The following is a 13,814-nucleotide window of genomic DNA, read 5'->3' as shown; positions in this document are numbered from 1 at the left end:
TGGGTATTTAAAATTACAGGAGAACCATATTGCAGTAACTGAAGTTCTGCCCAGAAAACTGGTCAATTCATGCAGGATAATAATCGGTCAAGTGGCTGACCCAATAAAATTATTAAAATAACCAAAGACACCATCCTGAAGATGCACTATGGGATTATTCTTGTCTTCTTAATGACTAGGTTGGCCATTTGGTACCAAAGGTACTATGCAGCAGTCATCTGTTATGGTAGAAAAAACTGCTAAATTGATGGTCATAAAGATTGAATGATTCCGTGAGTCATTTAAACATGAACTCGGAATTTAAATTCTCCCAGGAAGGACATTCCCGAAATATATTCTGTATTGCTGGTACCTCCCCTGCTGCCCAACAAAGGTGGGAAGTTCTCCCTGGCCAGCTCTGTATCTGGCTCCCTCTGAAGGGAAAGGCCTGGGTGCAGAGCTGTGGCCTTCAGATAGGAGAAACTGGAGAGCATCACCAATTCTGGCAATGCCTTCCTGGCCAGGGTGAGTTGTCAGAGTCTAATATTCATGGCAAAAGTTGCTTCAGCTTTACTCTCGGGTTCTCTGTCATATAAGTTTTCCCTTAGAATTAACAGCAAGAGAATGCAAATACTTTGATATATATAAATTCATAGGTTGGATATAGTTACTATCTGGCCTGTGTTCTGGAATTTTCCTTCCTCCTAAGATGTTTTGTAAGAAGATCCTGGAAGAGGCACCTACATTGGTAGGCTCATGGGACACAGATGTTAGGACTCACCCTTGCCTAGACTTTGACAGCAGGAAGACAGACTGCTTGTCTGACTAGGGCTGTGAAAGACTGGAGGTGAGAGAGACTTTGTAGGCCCAAGAGTCTCCTGTGAAACAGAGGCTAAACCCTTTCAGCTTCCAACTCAGGGACACTCTACGTCACACGCTCCTGACATCCTCAAGAACACAACTGTGTGAAATAAATATATCCTTAGGCCTATGCATCTGCTAAGGACCATGTTACAGACTCTGCAGACAGACCCCATCCCCCTAAGAGCACATGTGCCCTGCCTGTAACTCCTCACCCTCTCTTCTGAGAAGCCCATTTGGAAGTCAGAGTTTCATGACTTTTGGCCAAAGACTATTGCAAGCCTTGTAGAGTAAAGAACATGGCAGTGTGATTTTTTTAAAACAACATCATAAGAACGAAAACAGACTGAATGAAGGTAGTGTGAGCTTCAGAGTGAGAAAGTAGGTGGCCTTTCAGAACTCTGTAAAGAAAGTATCACCAGGCCATATCTGCAGTGAAGTCCCTTTACCCTTTACCAGCCTAAGTCCTTGTCCTTCTCACTGCAGAAGGGGCCAAGATAGAAAAGAATGTGTCTTTTAAAAGGAAATAGGCCACTTGCTTTGCTGAGGTCCCCAAAGGCACAGTCAGGCTTCATTTTGCTGTCATGGTAACAGCACGCAAGTGTAGAAAATGGGCAAAGAGAGCCACAAAGACAAGCTTGTCGTCATTGTTAGCCACAAAGGCCTCCGGTGTTACTTACCAAAGTCAGGCTTGATGGTGTTCTCTGAGCTGACACGATGTTGTGTTCTTCAAACTTTGATGAAAGCACAAGTCAGTACCGCAATTCTGGAGCACATGCCGTCGGGCAGCCTTCCTCCTCGCTCTTCAAGCCCTTTCCACAGCTGAGCAGGGAGTTTTGACCATCCCTCCAAACTTTCAGACATCACTTGACATTGCTCTTAGACAGGGGCAAAGTGAAAACTGCTCAGTAGTTTTGGCTCTTAAAAAAGCCAGGCTTCATTCTTCTTATCTTATGCCACATGCCCTAGTCTCCTACAGTCAAATCAAAGTCACGTTGATCTACATCATAGAGGCCTCGAGAGGCTCCTATTGGCAGAAAGTGATGGAAGAAACTGTGCCCTGAGAATCTGAGGGGTGCCTCTGGTACCATGTGGGAGGCTCACATATCTCCTGTGAACGTCCCACCATAGCCCTCAGCAAAAGTTCCAAGTTCCTTCCCAAATAGGACCCACAAAGACCTGGACCAGAGGCCTTTGACACCAAATCTGAGCCATCAGCCCCTTCTATGACCCTGTAGGATATGTGCTCTTCAGAGTTCCTACCTGCCTTTCTTTCTTTTTTTGAGTCTGGTCTCATTCTGTAACCCAGGCTGGAGTGCAGTGGCATGATCACAATGATCACAACTCATGGCAACCTCAACCTCCTTAGCGATCCTTCCACTTCAATCTCCTGGGTAGCTGGGACTACAGGCATGTGCCACCATGCCTGCCAAATTTTTCTGATTTTTTTGTAGAGACGAGGTCTCACTATGTTGCCCAGGCTGATCTTGAACTCCTAGGCCTAAGCAATTTGCCCTCCTCAGCCTCCCAAAGTACTGGGATTACAGGCATGAGCCACCGTGTCCAGCCTCCTCCTGCTTTTCTTGTTTCCTTTTCTCAAAGCTGAGCATGCCCTGATCAGAGGCTTAGCCCCAATATCTTCCTCATTCTCTCCAGTTCTCACGACCCCCGACCCAGGAGCACACAGAACATTCGAGCACTGCATTCACACCCTCTTAGAAGTCAAGAATAATAGGGAAGAAAGACCTATGTCTCACAGGCACACATACACCCAGATATTTGGTGATAGGAGAAGAAGGTATCCAGATGGAAAGGAGCAAAAATGCGGAAAGGTCTTAGACCTCATCATCCAGCAGAGGACTCTTCTTTGAACAAGCAGAGCTTTAACCCCAAGGGAAGCTGGAGTCACTCTGTGAAGGTTTTAGCCACCGAGTAGGAGGAATTGGAACAAAAATTCTACCCAAATGGGCCTCAGAATTCTGATAGAAGGTTCGAATCATCCAAAAAAGCAGGCAGCATGTCTCTTTCAACTCACTTTTTGGGTTCAAGTAGGGTTGAAGGAGACTTAATTAGTTCTGGAAATAAATTGTCAGATCTAGGATGAGGTTTTTCTTGGGAGGTGGGAAGTACACGGGGGTGGTAACAGTAGGATTTCTAAAGGCAAAATGCAGAACCAGAGTTATCCAAGGAAACTGGAGGCTGCAAGTGGCTGCACCCACACCAACCAGCATTGGAGAGTGGGAATGTGGTGGGTGGGGAGAGCTGGGAGTGGGGGGAGGTGCACTCTGGGCCCTGGCTGGACAATCAAAATGCAAACCAGCCTCTCCATCATTCCCCACCCTCCTCCCGCCTCCACCATCACTGTCGTACTTAAGAGTTTTCTCCCGGTCCTTCCCAGAGAAACCTCAGCACAGCCAGCATCACCCTTCTTCCCCTCCCTGCCACTCCCTCCCTGACACCTCCTTTTGCTCTGGCTTTCAGAGTCACGCTGGCAGCCATGTGCAAGTCTAGCCAGAGCACAGAAGTCAGTAAACCCTGAAGGAACAAAGGCTCCAGCTCTTTGCCTAATCCGTGTCTGGCTCGGTTCAGAAAGCTACACAACAATGAAGTCGTCCTGCATTGATCTGCCCGCTCCTGTGCTTTCCTGTAGCATCCAGCCCTCCCTGGCCGCCTCACCATTGTGTCTAAGATGCTTGATCCTTTGCTCATGCCTGGGCTTGACCTGAGGGAACTGGGCCCAGCAGAGAAGGTGTCACAGCCCAGTGCTGTGCTGTGGTCACACCTGTGGCTGGGGAGGTGAAGGTGAGGCTGTGGCTGCAGGGAGCTTGGCTGCAGAAAGGAATTCCTGCACAAGAGGGAAGAGATGGGGCAGCCAGAGACTGGCTTCTTGGCTTCCAAATTGAACCTGCTTAGCATCTGGTCTTCTTGGACACATGAGGCGAGGATCTGGGAAGGAATTCTTTGAGGTGGGGGGAAGAATGATTAAATAAGGATGGGTGGTAAGACAAGAATCTTTCTTCCACTACCTTCCTATCTGAAGCTGCTCACTCTTACCTGGACCTGGGCAGCCTAACCTAACCATCCCAGGGGTTGGATTGGTCTCATCCTCCAAGTACTCTCCAACAAAAGGGGCTGTCATTGTCTATTTGGGACCAACCACATTTTCAGACACCCAGAGCCACTGAATGCTAGAATGAGTGAAGAGTTATAACATTACTGAATTATTTTCTAGAGTCTTTAAAATCACCCTGTTCATGTAGTTCCAGAAGGAAGTGAGGGATAGTGCCTAGTCCTGAAGACTCCTGTAAGATGTCTTTGTCTCAGGAGTGGGAGGTGGAACTTCCTTGTCTTAGGAGTGGGAGGTGGAGGGCTATGATCACAGAGCCCCTAAGATGGCACCCTTCCAAAATCAGAAGATGGGCTGTTTTAGGGGTCTGCAGAGTGTCCAAGAGTACTCAGAGGTCAGGCAGGCCCCATGTCAGTCCTGGTTCTGCCAGTGTTGAGCTATGAAAAGCCAGACTAGTTATTGAATTTTCTGAGCCGCGGCTTCCTTATGGGTAAAATGTGCCTGGCTCTGAGTAAGTGCTTCATAAAATAGACATAATGATTTAATGCCCCAAAGTGAGCCCATTCTTGGGAACTTGGAACTAGTTCCAGGATCTGACCACACAATGTTGGTGAAAGATTCACAGCCTTTCCAGGGCATGTCCCGAAAGGCCCTATGCAGGATTCTTTTGTCCTGCAATCTTACAGGTGCAGTTGAATTTCTCACTCTCCACACTTCAGAAACAGCACCCTCTGAAGGAAGATCCAGAGAGTGCTTGGCAAGCACACTGGGTTCATGGACTAAGTCAGCTGTGAACCTGTGCAGTAAAATCTTAGAGGACCAACAGGTAAGGTTAAGTTCAAGAAAGCCACTATGAAATCCTGTTGGTGTGATTCCAATGCAGATAGTAAGGAAGCTGCAGGACTAACTGGTCCCCTGAACTCCCCTGAACTGTAGGACTGGCTGTTTCCCTGAGCTCCCTGAACTATAGGGCTGGCTGGCCCTCTGAGCTCCCGCTAAACTGCAGGACTGGCTGATTCTCTGAGCCTCCCTGAACTTCAGAACAGGCCGGACCCCTGAGCCTCCCTGAACCAGAGTACTGGCTAGTCCCGTGAGCCCTCCTGAACTGCATGACTGGTCCTCTGAGCCCCCCTGAACTGGTATCCTCTCTGGATTGAGCTTAAATCCCCAGATGTTTCCTGTGCCAGCTCTGACTGCCCAAGAATCACCAACATTGGGGTAAACACCAGGGAATTTCTATATCTAGCAGGAAAACCTAGAAAGCAGAGACCTGAAGACTGAGCACCATTCTCTAACCTCAGCCAGGTCCTCATCCTGCCCAGCAACCTTCTGTGAGTCCCTGTTATCCACCATAGTCTCTTCTGCTTCTAATTCAGACCTTCTCAATTATCCTAGGATATTCTCACTCATAGCATAAAGCCTTGCCTCATACTTTATAGACACAATAGAAACCACCAGATAAGAGCTCCATCTTTTCTTGCCTTCAAACCTCTAAACAACTCACATCCCCTATCTTCTCCCCTTCTTGCCTCCTGCTATGTTGGAGGAGCTCTCCCTTCCATGGTTAATGCTATCCCCTCCTCCTGAGCAACGGATGCATTTCCCTCTCACCTTCTCAGAGGCCATTTCTACCCATCAACTCTTCTCCCATGCATTGGCAGCCTTTATGCCCTGAAATCAAGCAAAGTTTAAATCTCTTCTCCTGTGTTAAAAGTGAAAGTTCTCCCTTGATCCCATGCAATCCCTCATGATCCCAAGGACAATCTCAACCCTTGGGGCATCTCTGGTTCTAATCCTGACTCCCTGGAACCATTAACAGAAAAGTGCAGAACTGGGACCACTCAGCACCCAGGTCATGCTAGCAGACAGGAGTTTTCATCTAGGCTAAAGGGGACTTAAACCCAACTAGACTTAAATAAAGAAAGAAGTAAGTGAGGGTACCCAGAAAAGTGCTCACCTAGCCTGATCAATTACCTGTCAGACTTGAACATGAGCTCATCCACATTACTTTACTTGTCTCAGCTTTACTTCCTAAGTGACTAAGCACCACAAGGCCTTCTGAGACCCAGCACAGGGTCCAGATCCACCCAGGAGCCCTCCCCAATCCTCATTCTCCATTCATGATTCATTATCTCCTGCATACAGAGCCTCATACAGTGCCCCCTTTTCTTGAAAGGAAGAGACTGCAAGTTACAGGAGGCATTTCCACCCTTCTAGCTGTGTCAAGGCCAGAGTCCAAGGGCAGACAGACATGCCCGCTCATCTGAGCATTTTAGTCTCAGTAGGATCCCAGGACTCGAGACTCTGCCTTCTGGCAGTCCATATGACTCATGCCATGAGAGTTTGCTCACCTGAGTGTGTATGTGGCTGTGTGTATATGGAGGGGGTGTCTCTGAATGATCAGTGTGTTGACCTGAAAGCCCCATCTTTCTCTGATCAAGGTCAGTTCCCCAACTCCACAGGAAACATGCAAAACCTCTCTATCCCAGGGAGAACTCCACTGGCTTGCTGGTGCACCAAAGTTAAAGGCTCCCCCAACCACACTCCCTTACATATCAGTTCTGAAGAGAAGATTTCTGCGAGCCTTGGTTGCTCAGACAATAGAACAGTACCCCAGCCACCAAGGGACCAAGCGTCTCAGTGGTCCAAGTAGCATCTGCAAGAGTCAGGTTTGAACCTTGCTCCTGCCTCTCATGCTGTGTGACACTGGTAAACACTCTCTGAGCCTCTAGTTACTTTTCAATAAGTTGAAAAAAACACTTTACTATATGAGCCTAACCTATCTGGAGGGGTTTCAATGAAAGCAACCAATGGAACAGATTGTAAACAGAACTGAGCTAAGAAACGTCTTTAAAAGAGTAACAGGAAAAAATGTGGGTAACCGAGAATTTCTATACCTTTAATATTTTTTGCAAAATTTCCAAATAAGAGGTCCGATCCAGTCATTTCATTAGAAAATAAAGTGTTTATTAAGAAACTATACACTGAACACTCCTATAAGTCTCTGTGGAAACACAACGCCCCATTGTCATAGCACAAGGTGAGGAAAATGGCAGAATAAAAAATGCTGGATGGATGAAGCCCAGGAGGCTGAAAATGAGGTAATGATTTACAATAATTAAAAAACATTATCCTCAAGCTTACTCCTTAAAGCCACACTTGGGAGGAGGGCCTGGACTCAGAGGGTCAGCAGGGCATGATGGGGAGAATCTGACATGGAGCAGTGGGGAGCAGGATGAGGGGAGCTGGAGGGGGCGACATAAACACACACCTGGAGGCCTTGGAGAGAACCTGAATCCCCAGGTGACACTCTGGAAACTCAGGTGCCTGGGAGGCCACCCCCAGATACTGGACAAGAACTTGGAAAGCTTCATGTTTTTAAAACCCATGGAGGCATCTGCAGAATCAGGCTGGGATCCTGACATGAAGAACCACCATCCACAGGACTCAGAAAGTAAAACCCTTCAGCGGGAATCTGAACTCCCAGGTAAATTTGCCAAAGGTGTAGACTCTATTTTCTATTACTGTGCAATATCACTCCAAAACTTACTGGGTTAAAACAACCACCATTTTGTCTCAAGAGCTCCCCATGGGAATCTCCCTATCCCATGCTCTCCAACATGAGGCAGGAAGCTTGTGCTGACTTCGCACAATGGAGGCCCATGGACCAAAGGGAGCTGGGCCAAGCCAGAAGTCTACCCAACCAATGTGTCAGCAAATCTGGGAGCATATCAGGCCCTACAAATGTGCCTTTCTTATCGAAACAAGGGAAAGTCATCCCCTTCCCTCTCCCCAGTGGATCAAGTTGAAAATAGGGAAAACAAACCCCCTCTTTGGGAGAGGGTGGCCATGGAGTAAGGCATGAGTCAAAGCAAGCAAAGTAAACACATATATTGACCAGAGAACAGGAGGACATTTCCACTGGTGCCATGAGAGGGGCCGGAGGAGGTCAAGTTTTACTTCTCTTCCCCTTCAGTTCATCTTGACCTTGAAATGCTGATTCCATTGGAGTTCTCAGAGTCAAGAATAAGTGGAAGTGGGGGAAGACAGCCAATCCCGAGATCATGAACTAGCAGGAAGGGCCTTGGTCCCTGATTCCCTTGGTCCCTTGTAGTCCTAGTACGATGGCCAATTCACAGGCAAGACCTCCTGCAGCCAAAGCTTGTCAGAACTGCAGATCTAGGGGCCAAGGAGAAGCCTGGAGAAACTCTCCTTTCCAAGGAGTTTTCTAGTATCACACTCACTGTGAGCCGTTCCAGAGAGAAGAGGAAGTAGGGGGCAAGTGTGTCCAAAAAAAGAATATTTTTTTTCCACCAAAATAAAAATGTAAGGTGATTGGTTTCCATTCTTTCCTCTGAGACCTAACTTGGTGCCAACACTTGGGCCTGGCTTCCCCTTCTCTTACCGCGCCGTCTCCACCTCTGCTTAGATGCTCCCTGTGACTCTTCCCCACTGGAGGTTGCAGGGCGACGAGGTCACTAAGAGGACAGCATGGTATCCTGGGAGAGCCAGGGAGACCCCACGCTTCCAAGCAGGGAAAGTGAGGCTGGAGCACGACTGGGCTTCATCAGGTTTTCTCATGGTGGTTGGGTTGTTTTTGTAAAGCAAGAGAGTGGCTAGTGTGTTTAAAAGATGCTCCTGGTGCACAGGTTTTTTATTTTCTTTATTGGCTCTAAAGATGGTGGCAGGAGCTGCCTCGTAGGCCAGGAAAAAAAGGAGCACAGTGATGAGTGGAGAGAAAGGACAACCCTGCCAGTGGTGGATGGGGGGAAAACACCCATCTTGGTGGTATTAAAGGGTGCAGCGGCACTGGTGGCTCATGCAGTTTCTACTTAGCATCCCCGGATCCAAAGAGAACAACGCCTAGAGCTTCCAACCTCTCAGAGGGCCCAGCCTACCAAGGTGACATCAAAACAAGGAGGCTTAAAAGGAGTTTTTAAAAGCCATGACGTCCTTTGCTGAAATAAACATTGACATCCTCAACATAGATGCCATGGTTAAGAGGCTTGGAATGTCCGGGAAGGCTTATTGGATTCAACATAATTTCTCTGAAACCTATAAAAAAACAAAAAGAAAAAAAAACAGAAAAAAGCAAAATAAAGTAAAAACCAAAACCCCCAAAGAAGATCAAAACTAGGAGGGGGAAAAAGGGAGGGATCTTGGAGGGGAAGAACTGGAGATATGGATACGGATATATTGGAAGTAGCCAAATGAACTGTCAGCAAAAGGGAGGGATGGGGGAGGGGATTAACTTAAAACCAAGCATGGTCAGAGAAACTGGAAACACTCCATTTTGCTGCAGCCTCCATTGAACCGAGGAAGGGAAGTAAGTAAAACATTTGGGGGCTTGGCCTTGGATTTCATGGAAGAGGGGGAACAACCTCATCTAAGACTATCGGTCTGTGACCATCTTTCTGAAAGGAGGAACCCCTGATGATGAGCTGAGGGGTGTGCGCGATAAGGGAGATGCACGCTATGGTTACTAGAGGGCTAAGGGAGGGAAGAGAAGGCTATGCTTTCCCAGAATGTTTGGAGATACCAGAGAATCATTTCTAAGTCTAGGAACAAAAATGGCATAGACCACTTTTGATCACACCAGGAGGTGAGGGCGCTCTATTTCCAAATCTACAAGCTCATTGACTTTTTGCCTCACTTAACCAGGTCCGTGGAAAGTTTAGGAAATGGTGGCTGATGTCTCAGGCTTCCCATAATTCCATTCTTATGGGGGATGGAAATACCCTGGAGGAGTAGCATTGGTGGCCACCAGGCCATGGGCTGCCTCAAGCAAGGAGGACTTTCATGACTACTCATTTCCTTCCTGGTCATATAGCCATGGACTGAATTAGGATGTAGAGAGATGTGGGTGTCCCTGATCAAATATCTGGAAAGAAGTTACAGTCAAAAGTTGTCTATAAAGAGTGTGTATGTGTGTGTGTGTGTGTGTGTGTGTGTGTGTGTGTGCAGATGTGTAGACAGAATATGCCTATCTTTTCATGAAAGCTATGTGTAGGCATGTGGAGGTTATGAAAGGCTGTTGGATATTGGGGATATGAGAGGAGAGATTTCATTGAGACTTCCCCTCCTCCTGCTCAGGACATATTATGGTCAAAACAGTGTTGAGCCACTTTGGGTGTTGGGACCCCTCCCTCAGCAGGGGCTGAGTCAGATTTGCTAAGATAGAGGGAACCTTCCTTGTCTATAATATCATGTTTGCAGGAAGGCTCAATTTCAAAATAAGATGTTTCTGAGACAGCATCCCTGTGAATACCCCCAGACAGGGGCTTTCTTGGGTGTTGGGGAGAAAGGGAAAAAGGGCCATTGATCTGGAAAATCTGCTGAGAAAGTCTGAAATACCACTGTTCCTCTCTAGACCATGGCCCCTCTCCTGCTTCTCCTATCCTCCTCACCTAGACCCTATAAATCCTCCTCCCCTGAAAGAGACTTCTCTAACCTAGGGTATTTTAGTACCAGTCCCACACTGGGTACCTAGTCATGCCCCAGTCCTCTTCTAAGAGGACTATATGTCTATATGGAGGTTTGATGAGTCTTAAGGTCTTAAGAATCAAAATTGGTAAGGGGAAGGGTCTCTATTCCACACAAAGATGTCAAAGGAGGTAACTCACCATGTGACCTTGGGTAAGACACATCCCCACTCTGGACCTCAGGTTCCTCATATATATAGTGAGTTGATGGGACTAGATGATCTCTATTGTCCTTCAAGTTTAATATCCCATGATTGTCTATGTTTGAAAAGACCCCTGGCAGAAGAGGCAGACATGGGGGAATTAATTGTCAGTATTGAACCCCAAGTGCAAAAACACGGAGAAGGATTCTTCATAAGTACACAATGCCAGATACAGAAATCCAGGTGTTCCCAAGCTCCTGCACCCACATTGCTTTGCCTCTAGGGGCTTTTGGTTTATTCTGTGCATAAAATCTAGATCCATTATATTCTGAGTATCTCACAATGGCATTATCGAAATGGCACAAGTTGGAGTCAGAGAAGAAAGATTCACCATCACCATGAACTCTGTCCAACACTTTTCTTAACAGGCTTGCCCTCATTCCCCTTCTCAGGCCAGAGAGTCTCAAAACTGTGCCCATCACTGTCATTTGGGGTGCCATTCCTGGGCCTGGAAGGATGATTCTTGTGACTTGTGAGATAATCTTGGACCCAAGACACTCTTTCTGGCTCCTGATATCTCACTGAAAAAATTCAGCTTATTTCTAAGAGGAAAGCAACATGACAAGGGGAGATGATGAGGCAGTGAGAAGGGGTGGTGGTGTTTGCTCATTGAAATCTTTCTTGCCCTTGGTGGGGCATAAGTCAGTAGAACAACAAAAGCTATTGGTTCACTGGAGACTCAAGGACTACAACTCCTATGAAAGAGATGTCATTATAGCTTCTGAGGGGGCAGCCTCCTTTGGAGACCAGGCAGCATCCGTGGGCTCTAGAAGGCTCCATGTCGGATCCATTAAAGGCCAGGGCCAAGCCTGTTAAAGTCTCTGCCAAGGTCCCTGAAGCTGCCTTCGTGAACATGAGCCCTTTCCCATATGAGCTGGGATCTGAAGTTTGTTTTCTCTGGAACTCTTTCCTTGGTGGAGACTTTCCAAGATTCTAAAAGCTGAAGCCTGATAGCATAAGAGGCACCGCTCCAAAATACTCCATTCCTCCTCCTGTGTCTCAGAACAACCCCGGAGCAGAAAGGAAAAGGCATTTACTTGGGGGAGGGCAGGGGTGACCAGGACCACAGTGGACACTGGGAAAGGGGAAGATGGGTAGAGGAAAGGCCAAAGAGGGGCAGATACACCTCAAAGAAGGCCTTGCCCGCCAATGGCTCACGGACCTGCACGACTAACCTTTTCCTCCAACTGCCAGTAGTTTTCCCCTGATCATTCAGCCCAGAGGTACCTATACGCCTCTGTAATTCAGAACAGAGCCTGGTCTTCAGGGACTGTCTAAATAAACGTTTCCTGAGAAGCAAGCCAGAGGCTCTGGGATCATTTTTGGGAAAGGAGAGGTATTGCAAAGGAAGAGGTTAGGGGAGAAGGAGCGCTGAGCACCCACTGGATTGGATGAGAAGTTTTGGAGCTAATTCCACTGAGCTGGGAGCAGGTAAAACCTTCCAAAGTGAGCCCTTTATATTCACTGCAGCAAGAAAATGCAAGTTCCCATGGCTGTGCAACACAAAAAGAGCCCTAGACTTTCAACTCTCTGTTTTTCTGACTATCTCACAGACCTGAATCATCTCTTTCTCAATGGGTTTTCACCCTTACACTCTGGCCTTGGGATTCCAGAGCTATGAGCTTCCCAACATCTGTCAAGAAATTCCCTGCAGTTCTGCCTACAGCATTTTCATCTGGCTCTGGATTCTCTAAGGCCTTCCCTTCAGTCTCTGCTTCTTCCTTTTGTTATCTGACAAGAGAATTTTATTACCTTACTCCATAAAGTGGTTTAGGTTATGGCCTTGATAATAGGCCCAATACCAAATGGAGCTCTATTGGATTATTTTCAAACATTTCTTCTTCAAATATATCCATTCGTCATCTTAAATTACTACGTCACAATAACCCTTAGCACTTCCATAGTGTTGGGTGTGAGAAAAGCACTTTATACTCTAGTGTGGGCCGAAACACACAGAAGTCCTGCATTGAGGCCCAGAATGACTTACTAACAGGGAGATAAGACACAGAGTAATGCTGATGGGAGGGCACCCCACTCTTGACAGGGCACCATTGTTGCCCCAGCCTCCCCACCTCTCTGTAGGGGGTAAGAAGAGGTAAAATGTGTCTGAACCATGCTGCAGACAGACATGGGATAAAGAAGGGATTGCCAAGCAATGCTAGCTCTAACAATCCTACCATCAGACATATTGCTAATCACCTTGGATCCACAGATCTATCTAAGCAGAGATAGTGCCAGGCATGGCCTGCAGTGGATTCATTTTCCACCAACAGCCTATAAAGGTTGGTAGTATTAACATCAGTTTACAAGTGGGAAAACAGAGCCTTGATAATATGGCAAAACAGTCCCAAGTTCACTTTGTGGCAGAGTCTGAACTTGAATCCAGCTCTTCATAGCTCCCAAGTCCTTGTAACTAACTACTTTGCAGTGTGGTTCCCACCTATGGAAAACCAAGATCCGGTAAGTGGTGAAAGGAGGTAAAGGCAGTGATGGTGAGGACATTCTCCAGGGGAAGCAGGAACCCTTCAGCATGCCCTGGACAGAGGGCAGAGTTTTCTTACTAACCGGTACTCCCTAGCTAAGGAGGTAGGCAGTACCATTTCCTGCCATTCCCTTCTGGCAGACCCTGGTCTAATGCTTTCCTGATGGCTTCATTTTCTGTATTCTCTAGCCCTCAACAACCACCATCCTCACAGTAATGCATTGGGACCTTCCAAGAAAGGAAAATCCCAAACTGTCTGGACAGTGACTCTTCCATTTTTCTGTTAGTTTTGGGAGTTCAGCCTAAGAAGGATGAAAAATAACCTCATGTACAAGATATAGTCATGTATCTGGAGAGAAAAGAAATTATTCAGAATATAGTCACACTCCAATAAAGAGTGTGAGATATCAGAGAAGCCAAGAGTGGCACCCAGAGGAACTCTCTCCCCAGTTATCTCCTCCAGGCCAATGTATGAACAAAGGTGGACAGAAAAGAGTGCATCAGGATTAAAAAAAAAATACAGCTCCCTTTTAGACACATGTCCCATGTCCCTTGCTTCTTTCCCTGCTTGTGTGGTGGCTCTTGCAAGGTCATGGGAAGGTGGTCATTAAGGAATCCTGATGGTCCCTGGGATATGGTTATGATTGCTTTGTTCTGTACCTTTTGCACAGGTGTGGCTGATGCTTTGTCAAATCTAAGTTCTTTCTTCTTCTGCCATCAGATTCAATAAAAGGCTGGTG

At 47.0% G+C, this 13,814-nt stretch overlaps 1 protein-coding gene across 3 annotated transcripts in view; it reads right to left on the bottom strand.

The window, feature by feature from the left end:
- Positions 1-6,852: 6,852 nt before the first annotated feature.
- NTRK3 (neurotrophic receptor tyrosine kinase 3) overlaps positions 6,853-13,814 on the bottom strand; it is a 206,556-nt gene continuing 199,594 nt past the window's right edge. For 2 of the 3 annotated variants that reach the window (XM_021709859.1, XM_021709860.1), the window contains 2 exons: positions 10,531-10,665; positions 6,853-8,962 (listed from right to left, as the gene is read on the bottom strand). In XM_021709859.1, the coding sequence (XP_021565534.1) occupies positions 8,844-8,962; positions 10,531-10,665 (254 nt within the window). In that variant the 3' untranslated portion in view covers positions 6,853-8,843. The remainder of the gene's footprint in view (positions 8,963-10,530; positions 10,666-13,814) is intronic. The other variant, XM_008052795.1, reaches the window with a different exon arrangement.

This window comes from Carlito syrichta, unplaced genomic scaffold (assembly GCF_000164805.1).
Source record: "Carlito syrichta isolate Samal-C Ts95f unplaced genomic scaffold, Tarsius_syrichta-2.0.1 Scaffold287514, whole genome shotgun sequence".
NCBI classification, from domain to species: domain Eukaryota; kingdom Metazoa; phylum Chordata; class Mammalia; order Primates; family Tarsiidae; genus Carlito; species Carlito syrichta.
The sequence above is the reverse complement of the archived record's forward strand: the minus strand, read 5'-3'. Positions and strand labels throughout refer to the sequence as shown.